Here is a 19,481-nt window from a genome sequence, read left to right as displayed (position 1 = left end):
ACATACGATTATTATAAATATGACGCATTTAAGCAATTGTATATTGTGAAAATTTGATTATTTCTTAAGAATCTTTATTTTGGACCACATATGTGAGAAACACAATTAATATACAGAAAAATACCTATTACGGTCGAAACTGGATTCATTGCTTTAAATAATTTAATCTTAAATTATTAATATACACTATATATTTACTTGCATATACATATACCATATTGTAGTCTTTTAGAAGTACGCGCCGAATTGTTTGTCCGGACTATAAATGCAATTAATACTACTCTAGTAATCGCGAATTAAATCGATAAGCAATTATTTTATAATTTGATGCTATCATCAAGCATCATATTATGAAGATATTAATATGTCGAAACTGTTGATAAATTTATTGCGAAAAATATTACCTCGGTCGGGACTTTTGAACCCAGATTCCCTGTATTCTGTACAAGCGTCCTAAGCCATTATCACCGATGCCTCGGAATACAAGAGATTCGGGTCGGATTCATTTAATTCGCGATTGCTAGAGTAGTTTACTACAATATGGTATATATACAAGTACATATATAGTATACATTAATAATTTAAGATTGAATTATTTAAAGCAATGAAGATCCTTTGATCGTAATAGACATTTTTCTAGTATTGATTGTAATTATTTCTTATTTTTTTGACATAGTTGGGTAATTTTTGAGTTGCGTAATATTATTTTATAAATGTGAGTATTATGCAAATGAGAAAATAATTATATTCATTATATAATTTATTACATAAGAATATTTATTATCTCATTCGTTCCATTTTCACGTAGTTTACTTGCGCAAAAATGACACGCTTAGCTGTTATTACGAAGACACAAAATATGATCACTTGTTATGCTAAACAAACAAATATTGTCGAATCTTTCTCGGAAGTGATAAATATATTTAGAAACTTAATCAGAAAATATAAAACAACCAATAAAATATTTTATTTCCTATATACATTTTAATATTTAGAATTATTATAATTTATAAAAATTTGTCACAATTATAAATATAAGATTATTTATATATCCATATGTAACTATAACTATAAAAATGGAACTCCTAATCATAACTATTTTATTATTCAATTATAGTTACAAATATCAAATAATCCTCTCACAATATGATTTTTCTAGGGATATATAAATTATTAATTTAAAAAATTAGGGAAGCAAAATGGAAGATAAGAAATGTCATTAAATAAAATATTGTACGACAAATGATCTTTTTTTTCTTTGAAGCGTAATCGTTTGATTACCTAAAAATACCGATTAACTGAATATCTTCTTCGATTGTTTAGAGATTCTACTGTTATTATTATTATCGATAATGACATATAAGATATTTATAAATCACGTTGTACTCGTAGACAGTAACTAAAGAAATACTTTTATTTGTTATCTATTTAATCGAACATTAGCCACTTTTATCTTTTACCCCGTCAGCAATAACATGAATTTAAATTCATGAGTTATTATAGACGGTACAAAGGTTACTGTTGTTATCGTACAATAACCGGCTATCACAATTGTAAACAAGCAAGTAACTAGAATTGATACATTGCGTTATGATTATATATTACTACTAAATTAAGTTGAGAACACTTAACTTGATATACACATATATTCCCTGAACAATTTCTATCGATTTAATATTTACAACGGATGATAATACCTTCTTCACGCGTTTAATGCGATATACATGGTGGAGCTGATACTAAGGTTAGATAAAATATCATATATAGATTAATTGAAATCTTAAAAATAAAACACATGATTTCCTTCAGTCATAGATATCCAAAAAAAGATTGATATTGACCTGCATTATTATCTACTAATTTCTTATCTGTTATATTAAATTTTTTCTCTTTATGCAGAACTAATTTGTTATCGTATATTTTTCAAATATTTTGTTCATTCATTTTTAGAAACCGTTACCTTTAATTTCTTTATTTATTACGCTATACATTTTTTATTTATTACACTATGTTTTTTTCTTATCGCAAAGACTGCGATAATTATTTCATATATTTCTTATATATTTTACGCAATAATAAGTTGATGAAAGAAATTTTTGTATTTAAAATTGAAAACTAAATATTATACCTTTAAATTTAAGTTTAAAGTTAAACAATGTAATAGGCCCCAACGAATAAAATTTAAATAATCAAACTGTAAAAAGATAAAGAAGCCACGCTTATTGCTCGTGCTATATAATATTAAAATGTTTATAGCAAACTAACAATTAAGTAAACATACATACAGACGTTTTGACTTTTCACATCAGGTCCTCTTCAGTGTAATAAAATTAATGCACTATTTTACATTTCAAACTCTATGCAAGATCGAGATCATATTCTTATACCTCGAACATCTTCATTTGTCATAATTGAATTTATCCATAATCCTTTGTGACGAACATTAGTGTATATCAGTGTAATATCAACATGAAGTATCGAATGCAACGCCTGAACATCCCAACTCCTAACTCCTAAGATCTTGTTATATGCTACAACTTGGATGTGTAGAATTTTTTATTTTTTGGCTCCATCAGAAGTAAAAATATATGAATTGTCTTAGATGATTCACTTAATCTAATGATAAAAATTCCTAGAGATAAAGTTTCCTCTGACAAACATTCTTCTTATATTAGTCGATTACCCTGTAGGCGCATAATATTATTTAATATTTTAAGCATATCTTTAGAATATTAAATGTACATTTAATATTCTAAGAATATGCTTAAAATATTAAATAATATTATGTGCTTATAGAGTAGTTAACAGTAAACAATTTTATCTCATTTCTCTCCAAGTTATTATGGATTACTGATTAAGGACAACTATTGATTAAGAAGGATATTTGTCAACTTTATCTCGAGAAATAATCTTAATTCCCCGATATAAAAAATATAATTATAGTAAATTTGGCTGTTGGGAATTAGTGCTGTACTATGTGCGCGATAAACTTCAATATTATTAAATTGTATCTTTCATATTTAATTACTAATTTGTATACATGTTTCGGCTAACTTTTTAGCCATCTTTAGTACATACAGATGAATCCATGTAATTAAGTAAGCGATGAGATGCATAAAACGTATAAGGTTACGGTATATTTTTTGTTATTTTAGTATCCGCAATGTTTCCATGTGTCACCATTTCTTAAAGTGAAAACGCAACCAGTTAGCTAGCTGGATGGTGCAACCGTGATTAAGCGCCTTCAAGTGATTTACAAAGTTTATCGTTAATAATATAACAATCGTTAATAATGATATAATTTCACCTCCAAAACCACTGCTGATAAACATCATTGAAATAAAACAAATTCAGTCAATTAATGATTAAAATAATTTTGCAATAAAATTATTATTCGTATTTGGGCATCGAAGTAAAGTGCTGTCTCGTCAATTTTAAACTGTAAAACGTTTAGGTCTTTCCGAAAGTTGTTGCTAAGTATCATATGTCAAAACATTGTTTATGTAGATAAGAAAATTAAAGCATCTTTAAGATTGATTTATATGTCTTGTCCAAGAATTCTGTTTGTAAAGTTAAGCATTATTTTGTCGTTTTTAATTGAGACGATATTGAAATCTTGGATACTGAACGAAATTATAATAAGAAATTAATTCCGAAATGATACACATCAAGCGACAAAAAAAAAAAATCTATAATACTTGGAGGGAAATGAGATAAAACTGTTTACTGTTAACTATCGACTAAGAAGGACGTTTGTCAGAGGAAACTTTATCTTTAGAAATTCCTGTTATTAGATTTAAGTGAACCGTCTAAGATAATTCATATATTTCTACTTCTGATAGAGCAAAAAATAAAAAATTCTACACATCCAAGTCGTAATATATAATAAGAGTTAGGAATTCGATACTACATTGACATACACGTTCGCCACAAAGGATTATGGATAAATTCAATTATGACAAATGAAGATGTTTAAAGTATAGGAGTCTCGATATAATCTCGATCTTGCGAAGAGTCCGAAATGTAAAATAGTTGCGTTAATTTTATTACACTGACGAGGACCTGAAAAGGTCTCTATGTATGTTTGCTTAATTGTAAGTCTACTATAAACATACCAATATTGTATAGCACGAACAACAAGTGTAATTCCTTTGCCTTTTTACAATTTGATTATTTGTACCTTTAAAGTTATTTTTATTAATCTGAGGATATCTATTGTTGATCCCTGTGATTTTTTTTTTTCTGTCTTGGCAGAAATTGAATCAGATATCCATTTTTTAAAATTCCGGGTTTTTATTTGAAAGCAACTGAAAACCTTTTGCAGCAATCTACTCGATTGAAGTTGCGCGCACGGATAAGATATAAAAATATATATACGCGCGTATCCCGAAGCCATACAATTTGTCAGCAGGTAAAACGATATCTAGCTGTCAGATGTTTTCCGTTTTTTTTTTCTTTTGCCTCCTCATTGAATTAGTCCATAACGTGTTGCGTCCGCGATTCATTCATTGGGTGAAGAATGGGTACACAAACGCGTGCTGCACAAGTACCAACACTAATACGGCGTAAGAGAATCTCTTGCAACAATATTGGACTTGGTGAAAAATATCTTTCCGAAAGTTATTTTCGAAGCCAAACTACAGATGTAATGAGATTCGCAGATTAACTTTACCAATCGGCTCGCAACCAACCTCGTCGACTATCAGTTTACATAAGCTTCTCTCTAGGCGCTCGCTGAGGGATATTGATTTCAGCGGACTCAATACCTTTTTTCCAATCAATATGTTAATATTTATGAGCCTCTTAGACAATGACTTTTTTTAATTATAAATTATAAAATTCGTGATAAAATTCAAAAAGTTATAAAATTTTGTGACGGTAATTATGGTAAATTGCTGATTTCTTGTTTTAATGGCGACTTATTATTTCTTTAGAATACAATAAAACTACTTCCTTTTTTCTAAATGATTTGATCACTTTTCAAATAATTAATATTTGAATCTAAACGCAATATCTAAAGGCAATTAACCTAGCACAGTGTTGGTGCAAAACTGATTATATTGGTCACAATTTATAAACTTTGATATTCTATTACAAAGAATCACAATTGTATCGTAATCTAACTACGCTTTACTGACAAATGAGGACAAGATCGTTTTGTATAGAAGCTTATATAAATTTGTAAGTCATTTGTCCACCGAGGACAATTTGAGGTTCTGTGAGAACCGAAACATTTGGAAGTTTATATATAAAGTAAATTGTGAACAACATAATCAATTTTGCCCCGACAACATGCTAGGCTTATTACCCTTATATAGATAGATAGATATTTGAAATTATTAGTTTGTTGAGTCTTTGAAGATTTTGTTAATGATTAACGTTTAACTTTATTTTCTACGATTTCTCAAAGCATTCTAGATCTAACAGAATATTTTTATGAATTCGTTAACAAATTGCAAAACATTAAAAGAAAACTCGATTTAAAAATTAGAGGACACGAATGATTAAGAAATTCGAAGAAGAAAGATGAAAGATGATACAAAGTTTAATTTTTAAAATAATCAATAGACTATGTTTGTTGATTTTGAAATATTTAAATAATATCTTTACTAAACCTATTTCAAAGTGAATAATTACCGATACCTATGCAACACATACCATTCCAGCAATATTATCTCTACAATACATAGAAATGCGCATAGTATTAGATATCTGAAGTTTTCTCAAAATTGGAAGGAATCGAAAATGAAAATCAATAATATACTACTATTATTGCATCTAACATATAACTAATAAAATATAAAAATATTCGTAAAAAAATATGTTAAGAAATAAGTGTTCAAGTGTTAAAATAAAAAAGATTTACTTAAAAAATTGCATATCTTAAAAAGTATTTTTCAGTACCGGACATGTAACAAAATAGTATATTATTCTATAAAAGCAATGTACGAAAGTGTAAAACAATACACATGAAAATAACAATTCTGTGTAAATTATATATATATATATTATAAAAGAAACGTAACGTTTTCATAATAAATACTTTAAATAATCAAGTAAGAAATGCCTTTTCTATAATATGAAACAAGTTTGTACATAAATATAATGGTTACATTTATAAAAATCAATGTTCTTTGATCTGTACATTTAAAATGTGCCCAACCTTTACATGAAACGCAAGATCTGTTTTTAGCTGTTTTTTAGGCTTACAAATAAAATCTAAATACCAATATAACAATTTTGAGATATGAAAATTTGAAATATTAAGATCTTTTCTTTGCCCGATACTGGGAAAGTTGCTATTGTCCAGTACTCAGCAAGTCATATTTCATAATGTACAAAATCAGTCAATAATCTCATGCATTTCAATTGTTTTACTTTATTATTGTAAAGATACATACTTACTCTACTTGATAAATGACAAGTAAAATAAAATAAATAAATACTAAGTAACTCATCAGCAAAACATCAGATAAGGTAGAAAGATATCAAGAGCACTGGATTAACAGTCAATATTTACCTTTAATAACTTTTAATTAGCTGAACAAAGAAGCGAGAAAACTTATTATATGTTTCACAAAGATAATAACTTATTTAAATAAGCACTGTAAACAACTGCCATCTATCAGCAGTAAAGAGATATTATCTCATCGTTCGTACTGGGCGTACCTATCATTCCGGCAGCATTGCAGCGTTCCAGCAATGTTGCAACATTGCAGAAATATTGCTGCGAATTTTTGTGCCGTATAGGTAATGATCAACATCTCTTTTCCTTTAATTTCTTGAGAACATACAACATGATTTCAGTAATCGTCTTTTATTAAAACTTATCGAGTTAGAATCTGACCAGTTAGTTACTATTTAAAAAATGTTTCTCTTATCTTAAAAAAATACGTTATTTTAACAGAAATTAAACTAACAATTTAATTATTTACCAAGAGTTGTTTTGAAATGCTTATCTAACAATGATATCCAGATATTATATTTAAGTTTATATGTTTCAAAGCAACGTAATATTTTTTATGTTACCCGCTCTATACTCCTGCGGCAAAAGTTTTATTTCACGTTACGTTGACACTAATCAGTGACCTATAAAGCACTTGAGAATCTTAGGTTCTCTGCCTTAGGTTCGACCCACATCTCGCTGTGTCTCGTAAAACTCGCCATAATAACATCCCGGAGTTTCTAGTCCATTCTAGAGGATACCTGCTCGCGAGAATCGGTAAAACGACAAGAATATGTGAAAAGATAAGTAACACTACACAAACGAGTGTAGATGCGTGGCGTCGACCGACTGTACGCGCTGGCGAACATCCAAAACTCTTCGACGACGAGAACCGAGGGCGACGACGCTCGGCTGGCGCACTATATTTAAGTTGAGGATCTTCGCACAGAGGATGGCCGCTAATCTCATGCTATGCTGTCAATATAAACTAGATACTACCGCGATTTACCGCAGTTCTATTTTGATAACAGATCTTTTGGGTAAAAGCATTTACGATAGAGGATTTTCCGGATTATATATATTTAATAATTTAATCAATCTCAATGTTCAAAAGAGATAAATTAAGATGGTTCTTTAGTAAATCAAGCTATCATAGAAATGTCTAATTTTTTTATATAATGAAGTTGAAGTATCGAAATTAACGTGTGCAAAATTCTACGGTAGATTATGAAAAGAAAAAGAAAAAAAATGATGAAAGTGTAACTTTTCACGTACAACTTAGTGACAGATAAGGCTCGGAAACGCTTCTTTGACTAACACAAATCTTGTCGTAGACTTTTCTCAAAAATCAGATTATAATAGTTTAAAAAGTTACGATTTTAATGGTTACAAAAAAGTAATAAATCAACGACCATTCTGGAAAATTATTTACGTGCATAAACCTGTGCGTATAAATTTAATCTTGAAAAGTAAATATGATCTCACCTTATTTTCATTCGATGGAGATGCAGCTCTTGATTTACTCGTATATTTATAATCTTTTGAAAACAAACATATATGTTTATAGTTAAAATTATATAAAATTTATAGGCAAAATTTGAATTCAGATATATTACATACAAGTGATATATGCAAACGAAAATGTGCAAAATTGAAATATTTTTGTACGATTTATGCCACAGAATCTGAATTTCCCTGAAAAACTACGTGTATCTCGAAAGGTATATTTTTTTATCGAATAACCATCTACTATCCAAAATTAAGAACAAGATGTTCAAATTACTTCCGTACATCTCTATGTCAATGAAAAACTTTGATTTTATTAACAGAGAAATAGAATAAAACAAAGCAATGCTTAAATAAAAATTTTTTTAGTGCAAAATGTTGATATTTTAGGTACGAGTTTTCTTGTAGAAATTTTAAAGATCTATCAGAGCAACATCTAGGTCCAATTATAATAAAATAATAGTAATAGAAGAAATATATTCCATCTAACAATATGTCCAAAAATGAAGAAAATGGACACTTTACGTTGAAAGATATGAGTTTCCTTATAAGAAATTTGGAAGTTCTCTGAGAGTAATATATATATATATATATATCTAGCTCCCATTAAATTACATTAAAAAACAGTGTTAGAAGAAAAGTACAGTTTAACAATTATTCAGAAATAAAAAAATTTTCTATTTAAATCAAATTGTTAGATTAACAGGGCAATAAGAGTCAAATGAAAGTATCAAATTCAGAGTGAATAATTAAAAAGTTACATTAATTTATATTAAAAAGCATTCTATTCGAATATGATGAATATTGCCTGAATATATCTGAATTTAATTTACATATCTGTTAAATATTAAAGGATCAAAACATTTAACATATTATTTTTAACTTCCAAGTATGTCAGTTTATTTATTACTTTAATACAAAACACATATTTAAAAAACAATCATATCTAATGAACTTATTTTTCTGGTTGAATTGCTTAATTTCAAAGTAAACAGCATTCATATTGACGTATGCATTTAGTAAATAGTAAACTAAATTTTAGTCAAATTTAATACATTTCTCTTAAATTTGTTTAGCTCCATTGTTTTACTTAAGTTAACAACATATTGAGTAGGAACAGTGACGACCTGTAGAAATTAAAAATAACTCAAATTAGATAGTACATACATATAACTTAGTGTTATGAATTTAACAGTATAAGCATCAGAAATTCTTAATCCTAATTATCCATATACATCCAGATTCTCAGTAATTTTCAATTTAACTATTGTCCCCGCATCATCAAATTATCCGAGTTAACATGCTCGAGGTGATCGGTGATATTGACAGTACGGCATGCACCTCTTCCACGCGGCGAGCTGCATCATCCGCGTAACATTCGCGTCTCGGGCCAAAAGCTCGGACCGAAAGCTCGGTCACAAGCTCGACTTGAATTCAGTGGCCGCGGGCACGTTGGTCCGGTTGGTCCGGTTAGTCCGATCTATTTTGTGCCCCGTGTAAGAAGAGTCGATCTCGAGAGTAGCTCGCGAAACTCGGCGGCGTGTACGCGCCCGTTAAAAGTGCGTGTTACGTGTTGCACGTGCCAGGATGTCGTCGAGCTGCTTTCTTCACGAGCCGATCCACCCGCCGATAGATCTCGGCGATCAATCCGACGCGTTCAAGGTGGAGTGGCCTCCTTGGAAAGGGAAGCTTTCTCGCAGTCGCGCAATTATGTGCGGTGGTTTGTCCCCTCATTTATCTAGAGGTCGATTGTGTATCTTGATCTATGAAACGAAGTAAAAATGATAGAAATGAGAGAGAGAGAGAGAGAGAGAGTACATTCACTGAGTACTTGATCAATAAAAGTGTATATGGAAAGAACGGTTTTGCTGAAGTATATAAAAATTTTGCTACGTACAAATCTGAAAATAAATTTTGTTGGACTATGAAAATAATTATAGGACGTTCAAATTGGTTGCTAGAATGTTCAAACTTTATGCAGCATTGCTCATTACGCTTAAATTTCCTACGTAATTATTTTAATGATTCGACCAAATTATTTTCAAATTTGTATTTAACTAAATTTTTTGATATTTCAATAAAACTATGTTTTTCTCCGTATAAATATTTTAATAAATTAGCTCACTTTTGTAATTTTCATCAAATTGTGTGGTACATAATCGAATCTTTGGTACGAGAACCCGAATGAACACTGTGTTTTTCGCGAATTTTGAGATTCTTTGTAAAATAGAGAAATCTCCACGGGGATTTTCATTAATTCCTTCTCTGCGAAGTCCGCGGAAATTTTCAATATTTGGTAACAGCTACTGTTCCCTTTCGTGAAACTATAAGTGGGTCATCCAAGTGCGTTTCGTGACAAGAATCGTAGAAACGAATCCAACAGGGCGCTCTGATTGGACGCATTTTAACGTTATTGATTTTCGAAGATGAATGATCGTTGTTATGCCTCGTTTTATCGGTATTACATTCCGATGCGTGAAAAATGATTTTACGTCACTCAAAGAAAGCTATTCCTTTAGTTTAAATATATGTTAAATAATTAATTAAATATAATTAAACGCAATTATTCGTTAGTGTAATTTACAATATTAAATATAAAAATTATTTAAAATATTGCATTTTATGTCGTACTTAATACTAACTGTTTAAGTAATTAAAAAAACTACGGGACTCATTCTTCATTTACAATTATATTAACGACGTTAAGTTTTTTCCCAGTTATGTCATAATTATTGGTTAATATAAGAATGCAGTCATGAAGAACATTTGATAATAAAAGTGTATAATGTAATAGCACATCACAATATACAGATATTACAGATATTGACGTAACAATTATATGTATACGTTTATATTTATTCATTTACATGTATATAATGCATATGATATTTATTCATTTATATGTATGTAATGCATACGACATTTAGTTATTTATATTACATATATATATTTATATTACTATATTACTTTTATTTTTTGAATATTTATTATCACAAATACAACACGTATTTGATGCACGAATAAATTAGAAGCCAAACCATTAAAAAATATAAATTTAAATCTTGCATTTTCAACAAGATATCATTGAATCGAAATAAGAAGCTTGTTATTTTTTAATCTTTCGTTTGTAAATATGATTTTTTTAGTAGCAATCTGTCGAAAATATTTTCTCAATGACATTGCTTTCTTTCAAAGCCAAATATTCGCGTTTTCGTAAATCTAATTCCTAGGAAGTGATTTGCTTCTCGTCCTCCTATAATTGAAGAAACGGATATTTCAACGCAAAATGAAGCTGTAAGAATACATCTATTATTTCAATGATTCCTTGTATAGGTACAGTGACCATACGTACTTTATTTTAAAAGACAGTCTTTTATTTTAGGTAGTTGTCCTTTAGATTTATCTGTTTCTTCAAAACTCAATTTTGTCCTTTATTTTCCAATATTGTCCTTTACTGTCCTTTGTTTTGACATTACAGGAAATTCTTTTCTACTAGCGTTCCAATATCTAATATTGATATAATATTATATTAATGAGCAAAACTTTTACGAAAAATATCTTATAATTTTATGTATATAAATACAATTCATTTTTGTTAATTATATTTTTTTCATTTTTTAAATTAAATTTATTCGAACTAGAGTTGACTTCATTTTTTATTATTTCAAACTATTCAGATCAAGGGTTGGCTCCAATACAATCGAATCAGTTTCAAACTATCAGAAAACTGTGCATTATCTGTAATTTGATTATACCGTGCAATAAAATTTTACAATGCACAGATTTTTGACAATCACAAACTGGTTTGAAGATATGTAGGAGCAAAGTCCTAAAAATTTTCAGATTTGTTCTTTATTTTCTTTAAGAAAATATGGTCATATGTACAAGGGACGTTTTGCGAACGGTATGTGCGCCGGGAATGTGGGTGGTTCGACGTCGTCGTTTCACAAGCACGTCGATAAAGCCCGAGAGCTTAAAGCCCACGTTCGCGTCGGTCGGTGGCGGAGATCGATATATAGGAAACATGCGTAACTATGTATATAACGCCGCAGCCGTCCCTTTACCTGCGCCCTTTCGTCCCGCCGCAATCGGCCGCCACGCCGCATAATCAGCTGCTCCGCACGCGACACGTCGATACACGCGTGTGCGTGTGCGTGTGCGTGTGCCTGGTTTAAATTTAGTGCCGCACTTGCCGCACATTCGGGATTACGTAACGCGCGTGTGCCGGTTGTGTTTTCACGCGTGTTTTCTTCGTCTCTTCGCAGGGCAATGAGCACATCCGGATGTCCAAATTCTGCAAGGAGGGCAAGGAGGGCAAGTTCGTCACGTTCCTTTACGAGGATGTCCGTACCCTGTATGAAGGCTTTCGTCGCGGTGCCAAGGAGTCCAGTAAGTCTTTATCTTCCAGGGCTGGAAAACAACCAGCTTAGTGGGTATTTTGGGGATTTTATTGAGATTTTTTTAAATGAAATTGTTTATTTTTTCACTTAATATTTATAATTTACATTGTATTTATTATTATTTAATGACATATTCAAATGAAATTAATTGTCAAAACGAGAATAATATTTTGTAAAAACATTAATAATGAATTTCAGATGTAAAAAAACATTTCTATAATGAGACAAAAAAAGAAATGATGACATATTAACTATATGTTAATATTTATATATTTGGATATTGAACAGAGAAATATTCAAATATTAAATTATTAGTTCAGTATACATATATTTATTAAATATTTCTAAATTCTTTTTATTTGTTTTCGATTAAAAAAATTATTTTCTTACAATTCCAATAAAATCTAATAGAACTCCAGAAAATCCACCGAATTTTTTGGAGGTTGAGCAAAATAATATCGACTCTGTTATTTTCAGATTTTATATCAAAAGGACGATTGCTAAGTATCTGAAAATTTAGCTAGATATAGATTAGAAAATAGTTTTACTGTTCAAAATAATTATATAGAATGCTCAAACTAATTTCTATAGGATGTCAAACTTTTTGCAATATTGCTAATTATCCTTGAAATTTCTGTGTATTTATTTTGATAGTGCAAGATTTCTTTTCAGATCTGTATCTAGCTACATTTTTAGATACTTTAGCAAAATTATTCTTTCCGTGTTTAGTGCATAAAATTCTGATATATTATCTTTTATAATATTTTTAAAAATTTGTAAAATTTGTAAAATTTTCTTCAAAAATTATAGAAATGAGAAATATTAGTTACAACATTAGAAAATGTGAGGACGAGTGTGAAGAATTCTATTATAGCTCTTACGATGCGATACACAAAACGTATTTTAACATTATAAATCTGAGCATTTGGGATCCGTCCACGTTTTTCACTTATTTAAAGGGGTTTTTAAAAAATCTCTAGACGTTCATGAACATACTTTTAAATTTGTAAAACAAACTTTATTTTGGAAAATAGTAAAATGAATAAGGAATGCAGAATCCGTCAAACTTACAAGAAACTTATGTGAACAAAATTCGGTCAGACACGAAATATCCAGTATTGCACCACAAGAGTTAAAAAGAATTTTCTCAGCATTTTTGAAGTGTGTTCCAATTTGTATAAAAAAATCTGATTTTTCTAAAAATTATAAAATTATAAAACTGTGCAAAAATTATGACAAATTCCGAAATTTGTATTGAAGAAATCTGAAAAATTATATAAAAAATGCTAAGAAAAATTTTTACTAGAGAAAAAGTTTCCTTAATCTTCGAAAGAGTAGAAGAAGAATTATTTATGAACATTAATTCAAATTAAAATTTTAATTAATGTCTCGCGCGCCTATTTAACGTGTTAATGTATACAATGCTGATCGAAAAAACCAATATTCGGCACACTGCAGGAAACATCCGCCATTAGTCGCGAATGTGCGAGTAAAATCACATAAGATTTGCGAAAGCGACCTTGACGTTGACGCGTCCGTACAACATATGCAATTGCATATGTCGATTTAGCGGCTCGTTTCGCAAACGACGCGACACGGTCGCGCTATAAAGTGAAATACATAAACAAGCGCGCGCAAGTAGCTTCTTAACGAGCGCGCGAACTACGGATGGTGCTTAACGATGGCGGCGCGACGGTGTGAATTATCGACGAGTGACGGCGATTTACCTTTTCGCCTCCGTTGGCGATTCGACGACCTTTCCGACGAAGGTTAACGATCTATTTTGGTCCCATGTGTACCTCTTATTTTTGCCGTGCTGCGTAATCGACTCACGCCCGCGTAATCGACACCTGTCGCTGCAGCTCTTTACGCGACCTATAACGACGGAGGTGACAGCAAACAATAACGACAGACATATCCGAAGATCGATAATCTTGCTGAAGATGGTCTGCTTATAACCCGGCGATCGCACGAGGAAATCGCTCGTAGATGATTATCCGGTATACCTACGCTATTACTAATTCTTCACTGTCTTAAGTCCTAGGTCAACTTGGACGCGTCTTTGATTGTTCCGAGAAAGGACACGTGCACGGGAAAAACACGGAATTTTGCTAAAGCATTTAAAAATTTAACTACATACATAAATCTGAAAATAACTTTAGTTAGTTAGATCGTTAAAATATAACTACAATGAGTGCGAAAAGTATTATAATATGTTTATATATAGATGTGATACCTTTAAAAAAAAATTTTATTCTTTGACAAAAAGTTCTTGACGACAAAAGTAAACATTAATTAATAATATATTAACAAAAAATGAAATAGCCTGTATACGTCTTAAAATTATTTTACTCAAAAAAATAATTAAATATTATCTTAATGATAAGCAAAAATGAAAAATTGTTTTACTTGAACGCACAAAAAGTCTTCGTACAGTCAAAAAATTTTGCTTGTAAGAATACGATTATTTTTGCGCGAAGCTTTTTTTATTTACATTACAATAAAATACACTCATTGTTAATAAATTGCTAATTAATGTTTATTTTCTATAAATAATGCTTGTTGTGCAAAAAATTTCCTCTGAACGAAATTCTTCTTGCATTTACTGCATGTAGAACGCATATATAATGAGCAATGGTAAGGAAAGTCATCGATACTGACAAAGTTTTCTAAATCTCTTAAAAAGATTCCTTATTTCTCGGAAACTATCTACTGCATTTTATTAATACTGATAAAACCTGATCTACTTAAACAATTAAGTAAAAACTCATAATTTATAATATTTGTGGCTTGTTTGTACAAAAACTTAGTTAAAAACAAATTCTACAAATGCGAAAATAAAATTCTTACGATTTTCTTGTGCAAATTGCGTAGTTTAAATAATAGTAGCTATATTATTGATATTATTATACATCGTTTTATATGTTTGTAGTTTCTTAAATTAGTTTTACTAATATTTTTTCTTCCTTATTTTTTTATAATACGATTTTAAAGGGTTATTTCTACTGTGACGGCCAAAAAATTAAGGTTTTTTTTTTAGGTACGTGTTTCTCAGTGAATATACTATGTATAATGAATACATTATGTGTAAATATACTATTAAAAGCAATCTTAAATATTTAAAAGTACACTTTAATAACATAAAAAAATTTATGAAGAATGTTAATTATTATTTTCAAATATTTGTTTTTATAGCATTAATATGGCGTGTTAAAAAGAGACGTACGTCCATTGCGAGATTGATTTCTCAACCTAGACACATCCGAAACAAAAAAATTCAAAAAGATATTAATTAGAATGAGCTAGATGTCTGCTCCAAAATCAGATCAAAATGTTTATTTCATCGTACTTTTTACGTAACAAAAAAAGTGGCTGTTTTTCCAATTTTTCTTCAAAACGTCATTTTTTTATTTTTTAACAAAAATTATTATTATTTATAGTAGCAACACTCATACTAATTAATAATCTTTTTGAATTTTGTGTCTAAGCCGAGAAATCACTCCCGCAATAGACATACGTCTCTTTTTAAGACGCCACATTAATGTGTTATAAAAGCAAACACTTAAAAACAATAATTAACATTCTTCATAAATTCTTTTTATATTATTAACGTATACTTTTTTAAATATTCAAGATTGCTTTCAGTACATAGTACATTCACTGAGAAGTACATCCGTTTAAAAAACCTCAATTTTTTGGCCGTAGAGTATAGAGTAGAATGACCCCTTAAATATAAAATTGAGTGTGCGTAAAGCCACACACCTGTTTATAAGACAGATCATAGCAGCTTATAATCTTTATAGTCTTTATAGAGTTGCATTATAATGTCAAATAGTTCTATCGAAGCTAAGTACATACAATCGCAAAGCTATAAGAAAGCCCTAAAATAAACAAACTGTGCATTACATATTCGCGTCTGGCAGGAAAGCATAAAGATTTATATGCATATTTATACGCATATAAATCAATAAAAAATATTTTATATGCAAATGTGAAAAGATTGTAAAAAATCTTATATATTATACACAATTTACTTCTATGTATTTCGCACAGATGATTCTTATAAAAATATAAGAATAGGAATATGTGGCATTACTGCCTACTGTATTAGTTTTGGGGTCCATGTTTGCTTATCTTACAAAAAAGTTAACCCTTATTCGTCTTTGTGAGGTCACTGGGTCACTCGTGTCTGAGCAAAGTTTCGCGCGTCGTCTACGCTGGTAAAATACGTTCAAAATTACATAGTTTCAGTGACGGATTAAGCATTTTGTCGTCCTTAGGCATCAACATCTAGTCGCCCCGTAGGTTTTATTAATTTATGATTTTGAAATTAATTTATAAAAGGGAAAATGGGGAAATTAGAAGATTTATACCTCCGCATTAGCTGGTAAAAACATTCAATAATCCTTATAAGTAATATAAATGTAATACATTTTTTAACTGTATATTTAAAATATCGTTTCTGATAAAATATGTTTTAGTGTAAAAACGTTAGATTAACAAATTAAAAATTTATCACATCTGTGTTAAATTTTCTGTCTTAAAAAATTTCCCACCCTCTCAAATTTACCGCCTTAGGCAAGTGCGTTGTTTGCCTATGCGTTAATTCGTCACTGCATAGTTTTATCAATTATTACTACCATTTCACTTTTTAATCGATAATTGTATATACTAAAAGATTTAAATTAAGTAAAATTGTGATTAAAAATCTATCTCACTACAGTATAATCATCTCATTACAATATAACTTTAATAGAAGTAAAAAATGACTCCACAATAATGGATGAGGGATAAAAATGACGAGAGAAAGTAAGGGTTAATTATTGCAAAATTGCAAACAGTATTATATAAAATTGTTATATTATTTGATAGAAGACACTTTCCAGTTTGTATTTATGTTTCTAAAGTTTTATTTTTAGCTTATCTTTAAGAAATATTATTCGAAAGTAATACTGTGCATTGGTGATCTTTCTCTACGAAAAATTTTGACATTCTAGCAACTAATTTAAACGTCTTAATTATTTCGGTGATCTAACAAATTTGTTTTCAAATCTGTATCTAGCTATGTATTTTTAGATACCTACTTTAGCAAAATCATTCTTTCCATGTGCGATTAAAGTTAGAAAACGGGTTAATTTAAATAGATAGATAGAGAAAGAGAGAGAAAGGTTAACAGAAATTTTGAAATTACATAAAAAAGATTGAGATTGCGTAGTGTATTTAATTAAACAAATACTATTGGTGTAACTATATTTTTTAGTAGAGAACTAAATATATTATGTTATACAATAATATAATAGTAATAACTATAAAAATAGAACTTCATAATTCATATATTTATGACTTATTTCTATACAAACTTAGCTGAAAATAAATTCTACAGATGCGAAAATAAAATTCTTACGATCTTCTTGTACAAATATCTTGTAACCGTAATTATTATACCATGTAATTATATAGTCAGAAATTCCAAACACTTCTCTTAGTGTAAGTCACTAAATTAATTGCCCTTCTTGATTAATACAAACGTTCTTCTAATTTCTAGATAACGGTCCCTGTCTGGGGTGGAGAGACGGGCCGAACAAACCATACCAATGGCTTCATTACAACGAGACGTTGCTCAGGGCGAAGAATTTTGGTTCCGGCCTAGTGTCCGTGGGGCTGACCCCTGGTCAACAAACCTTAGTAGGCCTGTACAGTCAGAATTGTCCTGAGTGGATTCTCACCGAGCAAGCGTGCTATTCGTACTCGCTCGTGGTGGTGCCATTGTACGATACCTTGGGCCCCGACGCCTGTGCGTTCATCATAAATCAGGCTGACATTAATCTGGTGGTATGTGAAGATGACCAAAAGTGCAATTTGCTCCTCGACAAAGCGCCGAGGTACGTGGTGACGTTAATCTCCTTTGAAACATGCACGGAGAAAACGTCTTTTAGCCACTACATCAAATTAATTGCTTTGTCATTATTAATAATCATTAATATCATTGATAATCATTAATTAATCATTAATTAAATTCATTAATGATCACTCATTTAGAAGTACTCTGCGCTTATCTCTACAAGATACTCTTTCTATTTACTTATCTTTAAATAATTGATTTGTTATATTAATTAGCATTCCGGTTCTCAACTAAAATTTAGTAGACTCAACCAAGAAATTTTTATTCGTTTATGTTCAACTAGAATTCCAATTAAATCAACTACTTAAAAAATATTTCTTTCAATTTTACATGTTTGATTGTTTGTTATTTATTGTTTGAAAATTCAAGCAATATGCAAATATCCGACTGTACTTAATTGTTACTCCTCTGAAAATTTCATTTTACACGACTATCACAGTCCACCTACATCGATGTTATTGATTATTGACGGAGTCACGCGCTTAAGAATTGAATACTGCTTAATTTAGCATGTCGATAGAAAGAACTTGTAATTTGGTTCATAATTTAATATGCCAAAATATTGATTTCATGATGATGTCGAATAATTTATGTGTAAATGTTCTAAATTAGGCAATAGGGTAACTTCTTTCTTTCGTTTCTGATTAGAAAATCATTACAAAGAACTATTATCATCTAACGCTCGTGTGTAATAATACTCACAAAAGAAAACATGTCGCAAAATTCATTATTTATTTTTAAAAATATATATGTTGTCAGATCAATAATAATACCCCTTTAAGGAGTATAGACAGGGTGAAGGCTTGAAAAACCGGAGGTTCTTTGGGATTTTTTTAAATATATAATAAAGTCAAGTAAAAAATTTTGTTTTACGGTGTCTTTATTCTATCAGTACTGAAGTACGTAAAAATTTTTTTTGTCTTGGTTACTAGAATTAAGTTGCTGTACAAGAGGTAACCTTGAACAGTTACTGTTGCCTCGTTGACAATGAATCGATTATATACGCTGTTTGAAATAAAAAAATAAAAAAGTTATGATAGTAAAAAATGAATATAGCTATAGCTGGACGTAAGGAAATTACAAAATCACAAAAAGTAACAAAATAATGAACATGTGAATCTTTTTTTTAATTTGGCTTTTTTTTGTTACAAAAAAGTTGAATAAAATTGTGAAATTTTTATTAATTAAAAAACGACTATGTCCGGCAATAGAAGTAAGTTTTCTGAAA

The 19,481-nt window shown here is 29.8% G+C and overlaps 1 protein-coding gene across 4 annotated transcripts in view; it reads left to right on the top strand.

Moving 5' to 3' along the window:
* Positions 1 to 19,481, top strand: part of LOC108756874 (long-chain-fatty-acid--CoA ligase 5) — a 43,229-nt gene that overhangs the window by 4,875 nt on the left and 18,873 nt on the right. For 3 of the 4 annotated variants that reach the window (XM_018501011.1, XM_018501015.1, XM_018501012.1), the window contains exons 3-4: positions 12,217 to 12,340; positions 17,897 to 18,233. In XM_018501011.1, coding sequence (XP_018356513.1) covers positions 12,217 to 12,340; positions 17,897 to 18,233 — 461 coding nt within the window. Of the gene's footprint in view, positions 1 to 9,372; positions 9,614 to 12,216; positions 12,341 to 17,896; positions 18,234 to 19,481 lie in introns of those variants that run through there. The other variant, XM_018501013.1, reaches the window with a different exon arrangement.

Source organism: Trachymyrmex septentrionalis, unplaced genomic scaffold (genome assembly GCF_001594115.1).
Source record: "Trachymyrmex septentrionalis isolate Tsep2-gDNA-1 unplaced genomic scaffold, Tsep1.0 scaffold13, whole genome shotgun sequence".
NCBI lineage: Eukaryota > Metazoa > Arthropoda > Insecta > Hymenoptera > Formicidae > Trachymyrmex > Trachymyrmex septentrionalis.
This window is presented reverse-complemented; position numbering and strand designations above follow the sequence as displayed.